Source organism: Grampus griseus (assembly GCF_964374135.1).
Source record: "Grampus griseus genome assembly, chromosome: 21".
NCBI classification, from domain to species: Eukaryota; Metazoa; Chordata; class Mammalia; order Artiodactyla; family Delphinidae; genus Grampus; species Grampus griseus.
In genome coordinates, this window is record NC_139015.1 from 12,966,578 (window position 1) to 12,986,558 (window position 19,981).

The 19,981-nt window shown below is 43.3% G+C and overlaps 1 protein-coding gene across 8 annotated transcripts in view; it reads right to left on the reverse strand.

Moving 5' to 3' along the window:
* Positions 1-376: 376 nt before the first annotated feature.
* The window catches only part of ACSL1 (acyl-CoA synthetase long chain family member 1), a 72,154-nt gene continuing 52,549 nt past the window's right edge, over positions 377-19,981 (reverse strand). For all 8 annotated transcript variants that reach the window (XM_082680537.1, XM_082680539.1, XM_082680540.1 and 5 more), the window contains 11 exons: positions 19,842-19,919; positions 17,963-18,097; positions 16,133-16,267; positions 15,197-15,292; positions 14,244-14,316; positions 12,318-12,406; positions 11,260-11,376; positions 3,934-4,077; positions 2,754-2,855; positions 2,574-2,645; positions 377-2,197 (listed from right to left, as the gene is read on the reverse strand). In XM_082680537.1, the coding sequence (XP_082536663.1) occupies positions 2,057-2,197; positions 2,574-2,645; positions 2,754-2,855; positions 3,934-4,077; positions 11,260-11,376; positions 12,318-12,406; positions 14,244-14,316; positions 15,197-15,292; positions 16,133-16,267; positions 17,963-18,097; positions 19,842-19,919 (1,182 nt within the window). In that variant the 3' untranslated portion in view covers positions 377-2,056. The remainder of the gene's footprint in view (positions 2,198-2,573; positions 2,646-2,753; positions 2,856-3,933; positions 4,078-11,259; positions 11,377-12,317; positions 12,407-14,243; positions 14,317-15,196; positions 15,293-16,132; positions 16,268-17,962; positions 18,098-19,841; positions 19,920-19,981) is intronic.

Consider the following 19,981-nt stretch of genomic DNA (forward strand, 5'->3'; position numbering starts at 1 on the left):
GTCAATGGGGCACCTTCTCCGACAGTTCCACAGGGAGAGAATGACTCCAGCGAGGCCGAATGAAATCCACCCCAGGACCACCAACTGCAGCGATGCCTCCTGTACTGTCGCTTTCCCCCTGAGAATTTGCACTTTCAAGAATATCCATGTTATTCACACCAAGACTTTCTTCTCTGCAACATAGCAGAGCCGTTGCTGGGAGCTGGCCAGGGCCCCGGCGTCAGCAACTGGAAGTGTCGGGATGACTGCGTCCTAGGAAGCAGACCTGGGAGGGAGGAAAGAACTGGGAGGCTGAGGTCATTCTTGCTCTTCGCTTGTGCACATCAGAGGCCACGCCGAACACGACACCTGATGCAAAAAGGGAGGCTTCACTCACTTGAAATGCAGAAATATTTATTTTGGTTTCCTTCATTGTTTTTGGAAATTCTGTTTTGGTTTATAAAACATAGAAATAGCCAACACTTAAAGCAAACATTCAAAACCCCATTGTGACAAATTATTGACTTCTTGTGCAATTAAGAATGCACATATGAAGCTAGGCTACCAAATAGCGTTATTACAACGACAACTCTTTAGGGCAAACCCTGTTGTGCTTGTATAATACAGGTAGTCACATATCCACAAACAACTGCTTTCAACATATAAATGACAACTAAATTCAGTCACATGTGGCAAAGACTTGCAGTAAAGTGAAATGCTGTTAATTACCCAAATTAACTTAAAAAAAAAAATCCCTTTGAGAAGTTAATCCCAGGAAATGAGTTTTCCAGATTCCTATGTCTTAGAATTTTGGCTTGTCAAATACATTTCATAGAAATCAGGTAGCATTATGATAGAAGAGCATTTATTAATTACCATCCATTTCAATAAGTACCCAAGTGTATCTACTCCCTTAATTTTTTTTTTTTTTTTTTTTTTGCGGTACGCGGGCCTCTCACTGCTGTGGCTTCTCCCGTTGCAGAGCACAGGTTCCGGACGCACAGGCTCAGGGGCCATGGCTCACGGGCCCAGCCGCTCCGCGGCATGTGGGATCCTCCTGGACCGGGATATGAACCCGCGTCCCCTGCATCGGCAGGCGGACTCTCAACCACTGCGCCACCAGGGAAGCCCCCTTAATATTTTTAAAGACATGCCTTGCCTGAGAGTTTATTCTGGGGAAAAAAAGCCACTTAATCACAACATACTCTTCTGATATGAAAACCACATTAAAAACCATCACAGACAGAGCGACGGGTTCAGTGAAGATAAAGTGGACAGTTCTTCAGGCGTCACAGTTGAACATGGCTGATCCAGGTCATTGTTTCCTTGTTGAAATGCTTGTCTTCACTGCAGAGTCTAAGGCAGATTTTTTTAATAACCCCTGGGAAGGGATGGAGGGAGGGAATCGGGTCTCGAGAAGAGGGTCGGCGAATATTCTGCTCTGTGGACGCCAGAATCCACCCGCTCTGGTGAGCGGCCATCCATCCATACCTGCGTTGTTCTGAGTTAGGTCCATCCTCTGCTCCAACAGGAGTGACAGGGGTTAATCAGAAGGGTCACATGAGATGGGGAGGGGACGGTGGCAGGGATTAAAAAAAAACCTCTGGTCCACTTGCAACCTCCTGCAGCTGGGACAGTTCTTGTTTATAAGGGACGGTTCCCTCCAGTGCACGGTACTCTTCAGAGCAGCAGACACCTGCAGAATTTGCAGCAAGTAGCAGACATCTCAGAAATAGCAAAGTCCTAACCACTTGGTTAGCAAAAAAGGGAGACAAGTTTTCACCCTCCTTTTAAACTGAGGAAGTCGTAAATAACTTAGCACATTTATAGTTTCCCCTTTACAATTTTTTTAAGGCTCATTTTGGAAATTATGTATCACCGTGAACATGGTCTGCAATGCGACGTGACCATAAGGCAGTGTTCCATTCCCTCTAAGCTTCCTGTCATGAGAATCTGAACGCACGAGGCAGACAAAGACGCTCCTTCCCTACTTGCTGTTGTCAAAACTACCCACTGAGGCCACGGGCGGGAGAAGACCGCGGAGGCATGCGGCCTCTTCCCAACTTCCTTCCTCGCATTAGATTTTGATGGTGGAATAAAGTTCATCGATCTGTGACCTGAAATACTTCCGAAGCTCTGGCCTTTTAGCCTTCATCGTTGGGGTCAGAAGGCCGTTGTCGACAGAGAATAATTCAGGGTGGAGACTAATACCTTTGACCTGCAAAGAAACCAGGCAGTCAAAGGAGGAAAGGGGCACGGAGGCCACCTGAGTCTAAAAAGCACTTAAGCTTCCCAAGGGATAAAGACCCTTCTGGGCGACTCAAGCCAGCCTCTCAGGCCAGGTCCCGCTGCACTGTCTCAACAAAGGGCAGTGGCCTGTTGTCAGTACACAATCAGGACTGTAGCCTGACCTCCAGGAAGAGAATTCAAACCCTTGGTTACAAAAATCCCCTCCCCTACCAAACCACTCCACTATCCCTTCCGCACAGATGTCTTTACGTCACCTCATCCTCTTCTATAATATATTCACAAAAAGCATCCTCCAGTCAAAACCCCGTTTTGCAGGAATTCATACACTTGGATGCAAGTCTTACCTGTTCAAATGGTTTTAGGCCAGCATCCTTCCCAAGTCTCACCATGTCTTCCAGAACAGCTTTTTGGACACCCTAATAAGGCAAGAAAAGTAAGATCCTTACTCCCGTGGCGGGAGTCCCTGAACTTTGCACTTAATGCAAAGGGCGGGTCAGAAGTAGGCTGCACACTTCAGAACCTACCTTGCTTCTGCACAGCTCTTCAAAGGAGCCTTCAAAGCCTCGCTTCCGGGCCCAGGGACCTAGCGTCTCAATATCTGGTACCACAATTGCTATGAGAAATGCCTTTAACAGAGACAAGTAAGTTATTAACGGGCTTGATCCAGATGCTCTAAAATTGTGGTTCTTTATTATCTGCAGCCTGGGCCCCTGGGAGAATCTGATGGGAGTTACAGATCCTCTTTTCAGAGCATGTTACCAGCCCCAGAGTCTGTGGGGCCCAGGTTAACTCCTGCCTCTGAAATATAGACAGCGGTGGGGATTTTGCAATAAATGTTTTAAAACAACCATTGGAAATCAAAACCTAATAAAACCCTAATTTTTACTTACTCATATATATTTTAAAAAATAAAACAGGGTCAAATAAGCAAACAAGGGGATAGATATCAGATAACTGCTTTACAAAAAGAGAAAATGTATGCAGATTCATTTAGAAAAAACTCTAATACCTCATTCTTTACAATTTAGAGACAACGAAACTGAATAAAAATTAGAGGCATGGGTATGATTCCAGGTCGAAGAAAAATAGGTTCACTTTCTTGTAAGAAAATATTCTTCCAAAATTATTTGAAAATTTCAAGATTTGTAGAAATATTAACCCTCAGGAAACCAGACACCCTTCTCTTCCTTCCCACCATCTGTCCAAAATTTTAGCAAATGATGTCTCATTGCAATACTGATGTTGGTTTTCGACTTTAAGATATGTTGGCTCACAACCACCATTTGCTCAAAAATGACGTAGGAGACATATCATAACAAGTTGGGTTTAATATGTTTGAAAATTCTAAACTTTCCTATAACCTGCATATCAATATTTCCCCTCATAATTAAATTAGAAGCTTATTTTACCCACTCCCTTGGTATCCTTATCCAACTTCCCTTGGTAATATGAAATTAAAGAGAAAAAAACTTTTCTGGATAAGAATTGCCAAGAATAAGAGGTACAAATTTCCAGTTACAAAATAGATGAGAAAAGAAAGAAACGCCAAGCAGTAAAAACCAGTAACGTGTTGATAACATTCCAGCACATCAGACATGAAAGTCAACTCACACCCATCGCAAACTTCCCATCACACTGAAAGGCCCTGGACTTCTAGGCCCGGGCCACGCCGGCCACAGAATTCACGGCTGGGGCAGTGCGTACCTGCAAGCTCTCTCCGTGGACAAACACCTGAGCGACAGGTTCACTTCGCTGGTAGATGTTTTCAATCTTCTCCGGAGCTATGTACTCTCCTTGTGCCAGTTTAAAGATGTGCTTTTTCCTGTCGATGATCTTCAAGGTGCCATTCTGTTTGGAGGGCGGGGAGCGGCCTGTGAGCAGGTCTGGCAGCTGCATTCCCCCCAGCAGCAGGCATTTCCTGTACACTATCATTTAATCCTAATAACCTCTGGCAGGGGTCAGCTGTTAACCCATTTTGCAGAGAGGCAAACTGAGGCTTAGAGAGATTATGTAACCTCCCCCAGGCCACTGAGCAGAGTAGAGAGACAGAGAAGGGACTTGGGAGCCCCCCTCACTCCCAGCCAACCAGAGCACCCCACTTGCTCCCTTCAGCTCAGCAAGTTTCACTTTGTCTCATATCTGAATCGGCCACTCGATGGGGTAAAGGTCCTCGAGAGCTGAGACACGCTCATCCTCCCACAGGGCTCTGCGCAGAGCAGGGGCTGCAGAGGCAGCAGCTCACTTCCCTCTGTCCCTGTTCCAGGGCGGGGGCAGGAGGGGGCTGTCAGCTGCCCCCATGATGACTGTGGGGATGCGAGAATCTCCAGACCAGACTCGCCAAATGCCAGTAGCTCCCACCTCCCCATCTCCCGTAAACAAAACCCCATCCCCACCCGAGGCCACTCTCTCGCTTCGGAGGGTCATCCACTGGAAAGTTCTCTCAGCCCACATCAGTTTTCCTCCGTTTCCAAAGGGAGCCGACTGAGGTCCAGGGAGATTATGAGATGTGCTCCTTAGAGCCATAGTCAGAATTAGAACGGATACTTCATCCCTCCTGAGTCTGGAAAGAGGGACTTAATTTATTTCTAAATAGCCTGGGTGGACTTGCCTGCTGGTCCAGTGGGTAAGATTCCAAGCTCCCAATGTAGGGGGTCTGGGTTCAATCCCTGGTGGGGGAACTAAATCCTGTATGCATGCCACAACTGAGAGTCCACATGCTGCAACTAAAGATCCCACATGCTGCAACTAAGACCCAGCGTAGCCAAAATAAATCAATAATAAATAAATAAATAAATATTAAGAAAAAGAAAAAAAAGAACCATGATGAAGTACCATAATGACTATGAAAAAACTAAATAGCTTGGGTACTCTGAAATTAATTGGGGGAGTATTCTTCAAAACAATAAAAATTTCGGAGTATAAAGCACCATAAAAGAGGGCAGACAGCAGAAGCAAGAAGAACTACAGTCCTGCAACTGGTGGAACAAACACCACATTCACAGAAAGACAGACAAGATGAAAAGGCAGAGGGCTATGTATCAGATGAAGGAACAAGATAAAACCCCAGAAAAACAACTAAATGAAGTGGAGACAGGCAACCTTCCAGAAAAAGAATTCAGAATAATGATAGTGAAGATGATCCAGGACCTTGGAAAAAGAACGGAGGCAAAGATTGAGAAGATGCAAGAAATGTTTAACAAAGACCTAGAAGAATTAAAGAACAAACACCTAGAAGAATTAAAGAACAAACAAAGATGAACAATACAATAACTGAAATGAAAAATACACTAGAAGGAATCAACAGCAGAATAACTGAGGCAGAAGATAAGTGACCTGGAAGACAGAATGGTGGAATTCACTGCTGCGGAACAGAATAAAGAAAAAAGAATGAAAAGAAATGAAGACAGCCTAAGAGACCTCTGGGACAACATTAAACGCAACAACATTTGCATTACAGGGGTCCCAGAAGGAGAAGAGAGAGAGAAAGGACCAGAGAAAATATTTGCAGAGATTATAGTCGAAAACTTCCCTAACATGGGAAAGGAAATAGCCACCCAAGTCCAGGAAGGGCAGCGAGTCCCATACGGGATAAACCCAGGAGAAACACGCCGAGACACATAGTAATCAAATTGGCAAAAATTAAAGACAAAGAAAAATTTTTGAAAGCAGCAAGGGAAAAACGACAAATAACATACAAGGGAACTCCCATAAGGTTAACAGATGTTTTCTCAGCAGAAATTCTATAAGCCAGAAGGGAGTGGCATGATATACTTAAAGTGATGAAAGGGAAGAACCTACAACCAAGATTACTCTACCTGGCAAGGATCTCATTGCGATTTGATGGAGAAATCAAAAGCTTTACAGACAAGCAAAAGCTAAGAGAATTCAGCACCACCAAACCAGCTCTACAACAAATGCTAAAGAAACTTCTCTAAGTGGGAAACACAAGAGAAGAAAAGGACCTACAAAAACAAACCCAAAACAATTAAGAAAATGGTCATAGGAACATACATATCGATAATTACCTTAAACATGAATGGATTAAATGCTCCAACCAAAAGACTCAGGCTCGCTGAATGGATACAAAAACAAGACCAGTATATATGTTGTGTACAAGAGACCCACTTCAGACCTAGGGACACATACAGACTGAAAGTGAGGGGATGGAAAAAGATATTCCATGCAAATGGAAATCAAAAGAAAGCTGGAGGGCTTCCCTGGTGGTGAAGTGGTTGAGAGTCAGCCTGCTGATGCAGGGGACACGGGTTCATGCCCCGGTCTGGGAAGATCCCACATGCCACAGAGCGGCTAGGCCCGTGAGTCATGGCCACTGAGCCTGTGCGTCCGGAGCCTGTGCTCTGCAACGGGAGAGGCCACAACAGTGAGAGGCCCGCGTACAACAACAACAACAACAAAAAAGAAAGCTGGAATAGCAATACTCATATCGGATAAAATAGACTTTAAAATAAAGAATGTTACAAGAGACAAGGAAGGACACTACATAATGATCAAGGGATCAATCCAAGAAGAAGATATAACAATTATAAATATATATGCACCCAACATAGGAGCACCTCAATACATAAGGCAACTGCTAACAGCTGAAAAAGAGGAAATCGACAGTAACACAATAATAGTGGGGGACTTTAACACCTTACTTACACCAATGGACAGATCATTAAAAATGAAAATTAATAAGGAAACAAAAGCTTTAAATGACACAGTAGACTAGATAGATTTAATGGATATTTATAGGACATTCCATCCAAAAACAGCAGATTACACTTTCTTCTCAAGTGCGCACGGAACATTCTCCAGGATAGATCACATCTTGGGTCACAAATCAAGCCTCAGTAAATTTAAGAAAACTGAAATCATATTAAGCACCTTTTCAGACCACAATGCTATGAGATTAGAAATGAATTACAGGGAAAAAAACGTAAAATACACAAACATATGGAGGCTAAACACTCCGTTACTAAATAACAAAGAGATCACTGAAGAAATCAAAGAGGAAATCAAAAAATACCTAGACACAAATGACAATGAAAACACGACCATCCAAAACCTGTGGGATGCAGCAAAAGCAGTTCTAAGAGGGAAGTTTACAGCTATACTAGCCTACCTCAAGAAACAAGAAAAATCTCAAATAAACAATCTAACCTTACACCTAAAGGAACCAGAGAAAGAAGAACGAACAAAACCCAAAGTTAGCAGAAATCATAAAGATCAGAGCAGAAATAAATGAAATAGAAACAAAGAAAACAATAGCAAAGATCAATAAAACTAAAAGCTGGTTCTTTGAGAAGATAAACAGAATTGATAAACCATTAGCCAGACTCATCAGGAAAAAGAGGGAGAGGACTCAAATAAATAAAATTAGAAATGAAAAAGGAGAAGTTACAACAGACACCACAGAAATACAAAGCATCCTAAGAGACTACTACAAGCAACTCTATGCCAATAAAATAGACAACCTGGAAGAAAATGGACAAATTCTTAGAAAGGTATAAGCTTCTAAGACTGAACCAGGAAGAAAAAGAAAATATGAACAGTCCAATCACAAGTAATGAAATTGAAACTGTGATTAAAAATTTTCCAAACAAAAGTCCAGGACCAGATGGCTTCACAGGTGAATTCTACCAAACATTTAGAGAAGAGCTAACACCCATCCTTCTCAAACTCTTCCAAAAAATTGCAGAGGAAGGAACACTCCCAAACTCATTCTATGGGGCCACCATCACCCTGATACCAAAACCAGACAAAGATAGTACAAAAAAAGAAAATTACAGACCAATATCACTGATGAATATAGATGCAAAAATCGTCAACAAAATACTAGCAAACAGAATCCAACAACACATTAAAAGGATCATACACCATGATCAAGTGAGATTTATCCCAGGGATGCAAGGATTCTTCAATATACGCAAATCAATCAATGTGATAAACCATATGAACAAGATGAAGAAGAAAAACCATATTATCATCTCAATTGACACAGAAAAAGCTTTTGACAAAATTCAACACCCATTTATGATAAAAACTCTCCAGGAAGTGGGCATAGAGGGAACCTACCTCAACATAATAAAGGCCATATATGACAAACCCACAGCAACATCATTCTCAATGGTGAAAAACTGAAATAATTTCCTCTAAGATCAGGAACAAGGCAAGGATGTCCACTCTCACCACTACTATTCAACATGGTTTTGGAAGTCCTAGCCACGGCAATCAGAGAAGAAAAAGAAATAAAAGGAATACAAATTGGAAAAGGAGAAGTAAAACTGTGACTGTTTGCAGATGACATGATACTATACATAGAGAATCCTAAAGATGCCACCAGAAAACTACTAGAGCCAATCAATGAGTTTGGTAAAGCTGCAGGATACAAAATTAATGCACAGAAATCTCTTGCATTCCTATACACTAATGATGAAAAATCTGGAAGAGAAATTAAGGAAACACTCCCATTTACCACTGTAACAAAGAGAATAAAATACCTAGGAATAAACCTACTTAGGGAGACAAAAGACCTGTATGCAGAAAACTATAAGACACTGATGAAAGAAATTAAAAATGGTACCAACAGATGGAGAGATATACCATGTTCTGGGACTGGAAGAATCAATACTGTGAAAATGACTATACTACCCAAAGCAATCTACAGATTCAATGCAATCCCTGTCAAATTACCAATGGCATTTTTTACGGAACTAAAACAAAAATCTTAAAATTTGTATGGAGACACAAAAGACCTCGAATAGCCAAAGCAGTCTTGAGGGAAAAAAACGGAGCTGGAGGAATCAGACTCCCTGACTTCAGACTACACTACAAAGCTACAGTAATCAAGACAATATGGTAATGGCACAAAAACAGAAACACAGATCAATGGAACAAGATAGAAAGCCCAGAGGTAAACCCATGCACCTATGGTCAACTAATCTATGACAAAGGAGGCATGGATATACAATGGAGAAAAGACAGTCTCTTCAATAAGTGGTACCAGGAAAACTGGACAGCTACCTGTAAAAGAATGAAATTAGAACACTCCCTAACACCATACACAAAAATAAACTCAAAATGGATTAGAGACCTAAATGTAAGATTGGACACTATAAAACTCTTAGAGGAAAACATAGGAAGAACACTCTTTGACATAAACCTCAGCAAGATCTTTTTTGATCCACCTCCTAGAGTAATGGAAATAAAAACAAAAATAAACAAATGGGACCTAATTAAACTTAAAAGCTTTTGCACAGCAAAGGAAACCATAAACAAGACGAAAAGACAACCCTCAGAATGGGAGAAAATATTTGCAAACGAATCAACGGACAAAGGATTAATCTCCAAAATATATAAATAGCTCATGCAGCTCAATGTTAAAAAAACAAACAACCCAATCCAAAAATGGGCAGAAGACCTAAATAGACATTTCTCCAAAGAAGACATACAGATGGCCAAGAAGCACGTGAAAAGCTGCTCAACATCACTAATTATTACAGAAATGCAAATCAAAACTACAATGAGGTATCACCTCACACCAGTTAGAATGGGCATCATCAGAAAATCTACAAACAACAAATGCTGGAGAGGGTGTGGAGAAAAGGGAAGCCTCTTGCACTGTTGGTGGGAATGTAAACTGACACAGCCACTATGGAGAACAGTATGGAGCTTCCTTAAAAAACTAAAAATAGAATTACCATATGACCCAGCAATCCCACTACTGGGCATATACCCTGAGAAAACCATAATTCAAAAAGGCACATGCACCCCAATCTTCATTGCAGCACTATTTACAATAGCCAGGTCATGGAAGCAACCTAAATGCCCATCGACAGATGAATGGATAAAGATGTGGCACATATATACAATGGACTATTACTCAGCCATAAAAAGGAACGAAATTGGGTCATTTGTTGAGATGTGGATGGACCTAGAGACTGTCATACAGAGTGAAGTAAGTCAGAAAGAGAAAAACAAATATCGTATATTAATGCATATATGTGGAACCTAGAAAAATGGTACAGATGAACTGGTTTGCAGGGCAGAAATTGAGACACAGATGTAGAGAACAAACATAGGGACACCAAGGGGGGAAAGTGATGGTGGGGGGATGGTGGTGTGATGCATTGGGAGATTGGGATTGACATGTATACACTGATGTGTATACAATTGATGACTAATAAGAACCTGCTCTATAAAAAAATAAAATTAAAAAATTAAAAAAAAAAAAGTTCTAAACTAATGTTCCCTAAACCAATGGTCATCATGTTTTTCTCCTTTTTTCAAACTGTCCAAGAACAGCAGAAATAAAGGGGAATTTCTATGTAATCATTCCTCATAGGTGATAAATAAGTAAATAAATAAATAAAGCACCTGTAAGACTAGAACAATACACAATAATAAAAATTACACTAGCCATTTGAGTGCTTGCAATTAAGCACAGTAACAACTTTAAAAACCAGTGGTGTCACCACAACAAGCAAAAGTGGTGAAACCTACAGGTCGGCTTTTTGCACAAGCATCTCACTCCCAAGACGGACTCTGTATTTCTCTACAATAAATGGTTCTGAGGCTAAGTTCAAAGGGATGGCCTGATCCTCTAAGTACTTATCCTGTTTTTACTGAGATGACAATGCTAAGAAACATGTGTGTTCACAAATTTTCGCCTGTCGTACATGCCTGGCAGCCTATGCAGTGCCCCCAGACCTTAACTAAGGCCTCAACATCAAGGCACAGCAGTGAAATGTGAAAAGCCAGACACAGTGTCTCCGGATTTCAAGCCGGAAGCAGCAGCCGGAAAGGATGTCAAGCATCAAAACAAAACATATTTGCTGCCGTTAAAGTGAAAATGCTACACGAGGATGCTAAGTATAAGCCTGTTTCCTGCAGAAGATGGAAGGGTCTATGCTCCACCACTCGGTGAGGAGAAAGGGGAGGGAAAGTTAGGGTGCCACTGCGACGTGGGGTTTTTTCTTCCCTACGGTGGAACAAAAGTGTCTGTGAACAGGGGAGGGGACCACTTACTGGTAACCACTTTCCAATGTCCCCTGTGTGCAACCAGCCGTCTTTATCCAGAGCTTCTGCTGTGTTTGTTGGGTCCTTTAAGTAGCCTTGAAATACATTAGCCCCTTTCACACACACCTGAGGGGAAAAGATCGGGAGGGAGGCGTGGGAGTTGGAAGAAGGTGGATGAAAGGTACAAACATCCAGTTATAAGATAAATAAGGACCAGGGGTGTCATGTACAGCATGGCAACTATAGTTAGCACAGCCATATGGAAGATTTTAAAGTTGTTAAGAGAGCAGATCTTAAAGAGTTCTCATCACAAGGGAAAAAACCACATTTCTTCTTTTTTTTGTATCTTTATGAGAGGATGGATGTTTACTAAACTTGCTGCGGTGATCATTTCACAATATATGCGAGTCAAATCATGATGCTGTACACCTTAAACTCACACCGTGCTAGATGTCAATTATATCTCAACAAAACTGGAGGGGGAAAAAGATGATCTGTTAAGAGCACTGACTGGGGCTTCTCCAGAGAAAACTCGTGTGTGTGTGTGTGTGTGTGTGTGTGTGTGTGTCTCCCAGAGCTACCAGAGCCCCGCTGGCATCGTGGCAGCACCTCCAATCCCCCACTTCCCTTCCATAATGGCCTTGGCTGTAGTCAAGTTCCAGGGCTCACGCTCACCCTAGGCTCTGGATCAGAGCTTCTGGAAAATCCCAAAGGGGGTGAAATCCCAAAGCAATTTGGCCTTCCTTCCTCTAGCCAGTAGCTCACTAACAGGCATGGAGGGCAATTAGCAGACAGGAAGCCGTGGCCCAGGACTTCAGGCCCTGGAGCCTCTGTACCCTCCTGGGCCCTCGGCCCCATCATGGCTGGCGGCAGAAGGCAGGCATTAGAGCCCCCCACCTCCCTACCCGCCCTGCGAGTTAGGCATAAATGTACCGTCAAAAAGAAGCCTGTGTGACTCAGGGTCACCAGCAACACCAAGCTCAGTGGCTTTACGTGCTGTGGTGCTGAGAGGTGGCTGGTTACTGGAGGAGCCCGCAGTGAGGGGGTGACTGCGGGATTTCACTCACCTCGCCCTCGCCCTTGGCAGCCATGTAATTCATTTCTTCCACATCGACAAGCTTTATAATGTTGCAAGGCATTGGGGCACCAACATGGCCTGTATATCAAATAAAAGATGATCACTCCTACCGTGACTACCGATATCCTTAGGACAGATCACTTTTATCACAAACAAGCCCACTCACGATGAGAACAGAGGGTATAAACCTCTGGTTTCGGCAATCACAGCCTGTCTCCCCCTGGTAAATTACAGAGGTTATTCCTAGAAAAGAGACAAAAACAGTCCAATGTCTCCTAGGGAGCTTTCCCAAGCCTGACGCTCCAAATTATTTTTCAAAGTATAAATGACCTGGCTGCTCATTTTCAGGGTTTCTTTGAACACCTGGAAGCAGGTTTCCTGAAACTTTCACCTGGTTCCCATGATCTGAGGGCCCTGCTCTCCCTCATACAGAGGTCACGTCCCCGTTCTCTATAAGAACAGACCTTGATGGGTCAGATGGTTCTGACTAATATGGCCTTATTCCCTTGATTATAAACGAACATGTTTTACATGTAAGTTTATGAAGACAGGACATGGATTCTTTTCACAACTCACTTAACTCTCTTGCCAGACAGTGCTAGGACTGGGTTCTTTTCCCAAAACAAAAGTAACAGATATTAGATTAAGTTTTAAGAGCATCACAAGTCATTCTTCCTATGTTTTGATAATTTTAGCTTAAAGAAATCACTATTCAAATTCTCTAGCCGGTAAGGCACCAGGAGTTAAAAATTAAACAAACAGGGACTTCCCTGGTGGCGCAGTGGTTAAGAATTCACCTGCCAATGCAGAGGACACGGGTTCGATCCCTGGTCCGGGAAGATTCCACATGCCACGGAGCAACTAAGCCCGTGTGCCACAACTACTGAGCCTGCGCTCTAGAGCATGTGAGCCACAACTACTGAGCCCATGTGCCACCACTACTGAAGCTCATGTGCCTAGAGCCCGTGCTCCACAACAAGAGAAGCCACCGCAATGAGAAGCCCACGCACAGCAACGAAGAGTAGCCCCTGCTCGCCACAACTAGAGAAAGCCCACACGCAGCAACGAAGACCCAACACAGCCAAAAATAAATAAATAAATAAATTTATTAAAAAAAAATATTAAACAAACACCATGAAAAAGGTTCACAGACTGTTAGTGCCAATCGCAGCGGAATTATGCTACTAGAAAGTGCTTGATACTAGGATCTATGTCATTAGATGCTCATACGTGTAAAACAGCAAACAAATCACAGAATTTATTTATCACAGCGTAGAATACACTGCCGGTGTGGGACAGGGGAAAGCACAGGAGTTTTGTGGTCAGACCTGGGTTGGAATCCTGGCTCCAAAACATAAAGCTGTGTAAATTCTTATACATTACTGACATGCTTTTTAGCCAACAATCAGTCATGTCCTCGCAGAGGTAACAGGGCTTCTCTCACAGGGGCGCTGGGATGAAGCACATATAATATGCATCATAAACTCCTGAGGCAGAACCTCAGGCAGGACAGTTTGTCCTCCCCTGTTTTTTCCTTTGGGGACAAAGGACTTGTGTTTATTTCTGTCTGGAGTCTCTGGAAATTTAATTAAAATTTACCAGCAAATAATTAGGCCCCAATCAATTCCTGGAAAGCTCTGTTGGGCCAAACATTCTGAACCTGGTATAAAGAACACCATCTCTAGATGTGACCTTCAGGATCTACGTAAGTCTCTGTTGCCACCCACCCAGGTTGACAGTCAGAGCCTCAAAGTCACATCCCACTCTGCCACAGGGCCCCCTGGTTTCCAAGATTGTTGACCCCAAGGCCTAATCATCAGAGACACAGCACTTGTTTAAGTTGGTTTATTAACCCAATTCCAGTCATTCCAATGCCAAAAGTAAGATCCCAATAAGGAAAGTCCTGCCATCATACCTGCGGTCCAGTCCCCAGGCACAGTCAGGCAGCACCCGGCAGTGCACTCGGTCTGTCCATAGCCTTCGTAGAACTGGGTCACCAAGAGGTGGGACAGGAAGAGAGGGGGACAGTCACACCTCTGCTGGAAGTGCTCAGTAACTGAGTTCCTCTAGCTCGTTTGGTAACCTCAGCCCATACACTACAACACGCTTTATTACAGCACCCAACGTATTCACCCACGTAGGAGACAATGCCATTCACAGGTCACGCCGTGCACTACCTGCCCAGGGACTCACTCGCTCCGTCGGCTCGCCTACTTATCACCCAGTCTCTGCTGGCTCCCCCTCCCCCTTAAGAAAGGGTCTCTGCATGCTTTGCAGGTCGCCTTATCACTTACTGCCAATCCCCATGCCCTCACACCTGATCTAAAGGCATCTTCTGTGCCTCACCCTAGAGAAAATCACCCAGCGGCAGACACAAATGCATATTCTGCCTGGGGTAAAAGATATAGACAGGCACACTTCATTTTATTCGCTTTGCAGATACTGCATTTCTTACAAACTGAAGGTTTGTGGCAACGCTGCGTTGTCAGATGACGGTTAGCAATAAAGTATTTTTAAATTAAGATATACACATTGCTTTTTAGACATAATACTACTGCACACTTAACAGACTACAGACTAGTGTAAACATTACTTTTATCTGCACCAGGAACCCAAAAAGTTCACGTGACTGGCTTTACTGCGATATTGGCTTTGTTGCAACATTGGTTTTACTGCAGTGGTCTGGAACTGAACCTGCTGTATCTCCGAGGTGTGCCTATACCCCTTTCTCCAAGCAACCTAGGAATAACATGATCTTCCAAACAACAATACGGCACACGGAGGAGAAGAAGAGTGCCTTTTGGAAAGCAGACTCCTGGGCAGGACTCGGTCCGAGACCAGGGGTGGGTGCGGAGGGAGGCGCCTCACCTGGCAGCCCAGCGCGGCTCTCAGGAAGGTCAGCACGGTGGCGGACACGGGCGCTGCTCCTGTGATCATCAGCCGTACTTTTCCTCCCAGGCTCGACTTGCAAGGCAGGGAGAGGGGAGAGGGTGAGGGGCAAGTGACTGGAAGGTGGCGGGCTTCTCAAAGATTCCTTCTTGGAACCCCGATACTCTAACCCACCAGCTCCTTGTCTGCAGGCTGCACAGAACTCACTGCGCCCGACGACGCACAGGCACCCCAAGGGGGACACCTGACTGGAGTTTGGTTCCACCCGAAACCACTCCATTCACTCTCGACAGGTGTGGAAAATAAAGCAACACCTCTATACCTGCAGGTGTTTTAAGGAATTAGAACAAGAGTGTCATGGGTTTATAGCAACCACCACCTTCTGGGGGACATAATATTATTCCGTATTCTTTATCACTCATGCCTAAAAAAATACCTCAAGAGTTCCAGAACGGTAAAACAAAATGGAGAATCAGAAAGGCTATGCTACCTGATTCCTTTTCTGCCCTGGATAGCTAAACACTGTTCAGATTTATCTTGGACACTGAGGTTTTGCTAATGGCTTTGTCCTTAGTTTTTAGAAATGTGCCAGAAATTCTCCCTCTCACCTTCTCTTTTAAAAACAGTCCTCACACAATATAGGGGTAGGGGATTAAGAGGTACAAACTATTAGGTATAAAATAAGCTACAAGGATATATTGCACAACATGGGGAATATAGCCAATATTTTATAATAACTATAAATGGAGTATAATCTTTAGAAATTGTGAATTACTATATTGTACACCTGTAACTTATATAATATTGTACATCAACTATACTTCAATTGAAAAAAAAAAAAAAAGAGCCCTCACAGAAAGTTTGAAACGCAAAGGCGTTTACATGACAAATAACCGTTGTGAGTCAATGTGCTACCTGTATTTTGTGGAAGATCAACTTATCCCACAGGCTGTTGTTTCTAATGATGCCACTGCGAAGCTCGGCTTCTTTCCTCCTGGAGGCAAAGTCCAACAGCCATCGCTTCAGCGTGGTGTTTGCCTGAGCAAAAATCTAAGTCAAGAAGCAAGAAGGTTTCACAATAAGTAGGATGGCGAGATACTAAGAAGTCAGATAATAACAAGTGTCGGTAAAAATGTAGAGAAATTGGAACCCTCATACACTGCTGGTGGGAATGTAAAATGGTGCAGCTGCTTTAGAAAACAGACCGGCGGTTCCTCGGTTAAACACAGAGTTACTGTACGACTAGCAATTCCGCTCCTAGCACATACCTGAGAGAATGAAAACACATGTCCACACAGCCTCTTGCCCGTGAATGTTCACAGCAGCATTATTCGTAATAGCCAAAAAGCAGAAACAACCCAAATGCCCATCAATGGATGGATGGATAAATAAAACGTGTTGTATCCATGCAGTGGAATATTATTTGGCCATTAAAAGGAATGAAGTATGGATGCATGCTATGACATGGATGGACCTTGAAAGCATACTAAGCAAAAGAAGTCAGCAACAAAAGAATATTGCGTGATTCCATTCGCATGAAAATCCAGAATAGGGGAATCTATAGATTCAGAAAGTAGATGAGTTTTTTGGGTGGTGGAGGGAGGTAGCAGGGTGGAGGATGATACCACATCCTTTTTGAGGTGATAAAAATGTTCTAAAATGGACTGTAATGATGGTTGCAGAACTCTGTGAATGTACTAAAAACCTTTGAATTGTACACTTAATGGGTGAATTGCATGTAATGTGAATTATATCTCAATAAAGCTGTTTTACAGTTTTTAAAAAAGAACTATTAAGAAAATGAGAAGGTTGGCACTTCCCTGGTGGCGCAGTGGTTAAGAATCTGCCTGCCAAGGCAGGGGACACAGGTTCGATCCCTGGTCCGGAAGATTCCACATGCCGCAGAGCAACTAAGCCCATGCGCGACAACTACTGAGTCTGCGCTCTAGAGCTCGCGTGCCACAACTACTGAACCCATGTGCCACAACTACTGAGGCTGCACGCCACAGCTACTGAAGCCCGCGTGCCTAGAGGCCGTGCTCCACAACAAGAGAAGCCACTGCAATGAGAAGCCCGCGCACCACAGCAAAGAGTAGCCCCCGCTCATCGCAACTACAGAAAGCCCGTGGGCAGCAACGAAGATCCAACGCAGCCAAAAATAAATAAATTTTTTAAAAAAATGAGAAGGTTCTCATAGATGATGAAAGCCATGTCTCAAAATAAAGAGTATTAGAATTGCCCAGTCCAAATTCATTCTGGAGACTGCTCACACCACACGGGTCCTGCCCCAGCTGTGGGGTCCGTGCTCTAAAGGCTCACCATCTCCTCTCGGTCCCTGGCTTGGTTTAGTCACGTCTCTCAGGGTGGCTAAGTAAGTAATATTTTTCATGCAGTGGGGCTTTACAATTTATAAAGCCTTTTCATATGATGTAATTAGCATCTTTATGAGATGGAGGAGGTAACAGTCCACTGTAAAGATGAGAAAACAGAGGCTCAAAGAGTTTATCATGAAAATAAAACAAGCTCCACCTCACACCTGTATTGTGCCTTCCAGTTGACAAGGTGTGTCCACAGGCACTTTCTCTTATAACCGTCACTCACAGCTCTGGGAGGTAAAAGCACTCAGCTTTATTAGCAGAGGGGTAAACTGCAGTCCCTCGAGAGAGTAAGGGCAGCGGCCATGGTCACACATGGTCTTGGACTCAAGGTCTGGACCTCTGCCCCTTCTCTTCGCTTGGCACTTACTCGGTCAAACATCCGGTTCAGCAGTCTGGGGACCACAGGGAAGACGGTGGGTTGAAGGGTCTTGAGATCATCCATAAGCAGCCTGATGTCTCCTTGGAAAAATCCTATTTTAGCTCCGTGACTCAGCATCAAAAACTAGAGAGGTAAATGGAAACATCCAACATGTCATCATTGCAGCAGGCATCACACAACACACACAGACACACAAGGCTCCAGTGTTAGCATTTCAGACCAGCTTCCAGAAATCATAAAGTTCCTAAATGTAGGGAGCTTTTAAAACAACGTGCTTGCGTCCTTGTACAACACGGGCATGTGGCATCGCTCTCGATTATCCTGAAGATAAAAGGACTAGTAAGAAACCAGGGAACGTGGTTTTCAGTGATTATCAGAGAGCTTCTGCTATTTTAGCTTCAATAATAAATATCTGCTGAATGAATGACATGGTATGCGATAATCCAAGTATTTTTAGCCTTCTAGAAACTTTAGGTCTAACTTATTCTCATCAGAAAAACTTAGCTACTTGCCTTAGCTTTTTAAAGTCTCATCTCTTCTATCTGAATCTAACTAAAAAATTCTGAGTAGTCAGAATACGCTGCGGCTGAGGCACTAGGCCATCTGTACCGCAGCAGTTTGCATTCAGCTGTAACCTAGTGCCTGAATTTTTTCCTGTCTGATGCAAGCTGCACTGGCAAGCCACAGGCACTTGACAAAGAGTCTGCCTGTTTTAAATTTTAAAAAGAAAGAGAGATTCAAGAGATGATGCAACGGAAGTACAAACGGTCTCAGGTTTGAAAGCAGAAACAACTAGAAAGGTTCATTGTTTAAAAATTAAAGCTCGGAGGTTTCTGTTCAGTGTGGCCTGCCTCCTGGGCACACTTTGAAAACTAGTTCCACTGTCAACACGTCTGCAATCACTCTGTAAACTCACAAGGTCTCCTGAGGCGTGCAGGAGACACAAGTATCTGATGGAAGATCCTTGATCCTTTGGGGGAAGTGAATCCTACAGGGCAGCAGCTAGTCAAAGGGCCGGGATTTTATCAGCTGCCCCGCTCTCTCTAACACCTGCCCAGTACCTGCAACACAGCTGGTGCCCCGTGAACATTCATTAAATGAGTGAGCAGTGCTCACTGCTTCTCCTATAAGCATACAATCCAAAACTGTCCAAGAAGGAAAAAAGATGGTTCTTGGTCAGTTTTTTAATTAGTCACACACTCGTGTATGAGGAGCTCAGGCAGAGGTCAGCTAAAGGTCATCCCGCTTTGCCAAAGGCACTTGGAATATTGCTGAAAAAATGAATCTGGAATCAACTTGTGCCTTATGAACAAGCAGTCAAAAATAGAGACTTCCCTGGCGGTCCAGTGGTTAGGACTCCGTACCTTCCACTGCAGAGAGCACGGGTTCGATCGCTGGTCGGGGTACTAAGATCCCAGAAGCCGTATGGCGTGGCCCAAAAAAAAAAAAAAAATAGAGACTTCTTACAGAACTGAAGCCTCACCAGCCTTTGTGGGATGGTATTCATAAAAATTCTACATTCACAGCTCATCTTTCTGAATTCACGTCCATATTCGTGTCCTTCAAAAGTCTGAGCTTCCAATTTTAAAATGAGTATTAAAGTTCAAGTATCTGGACCCAGAAAAAAAATTATACTCTTAAATAATTAGCTCAATTTCTAAAATGGGCCTGAGCAAAGAACTCTCTACGTAGAGGACAGTCTGCACACTCAAACTTATCTGCGTGAACCACTCATGCATGTGTGCAATGGTAAAAATGAAATGTCTGTGTCACTAGCATTCAAGACAAGTGCTTTCTGTAAAACACAACAACTTAGCAGAACACAACCAAACACATATGCACAAACAAAATAAAACTCAGTGCCTACCTCTACAACTTTCTCAAACATGTGGGCGAGAGGCAAGAAAGAGATCAAAGTATCATCTGAGGAAGCAACGAATGCACCCTGGAAAGCAAAGACACCAGATAGGCAGAAAAGCATTAGAATTTCCAGGAATTTTCCATTTT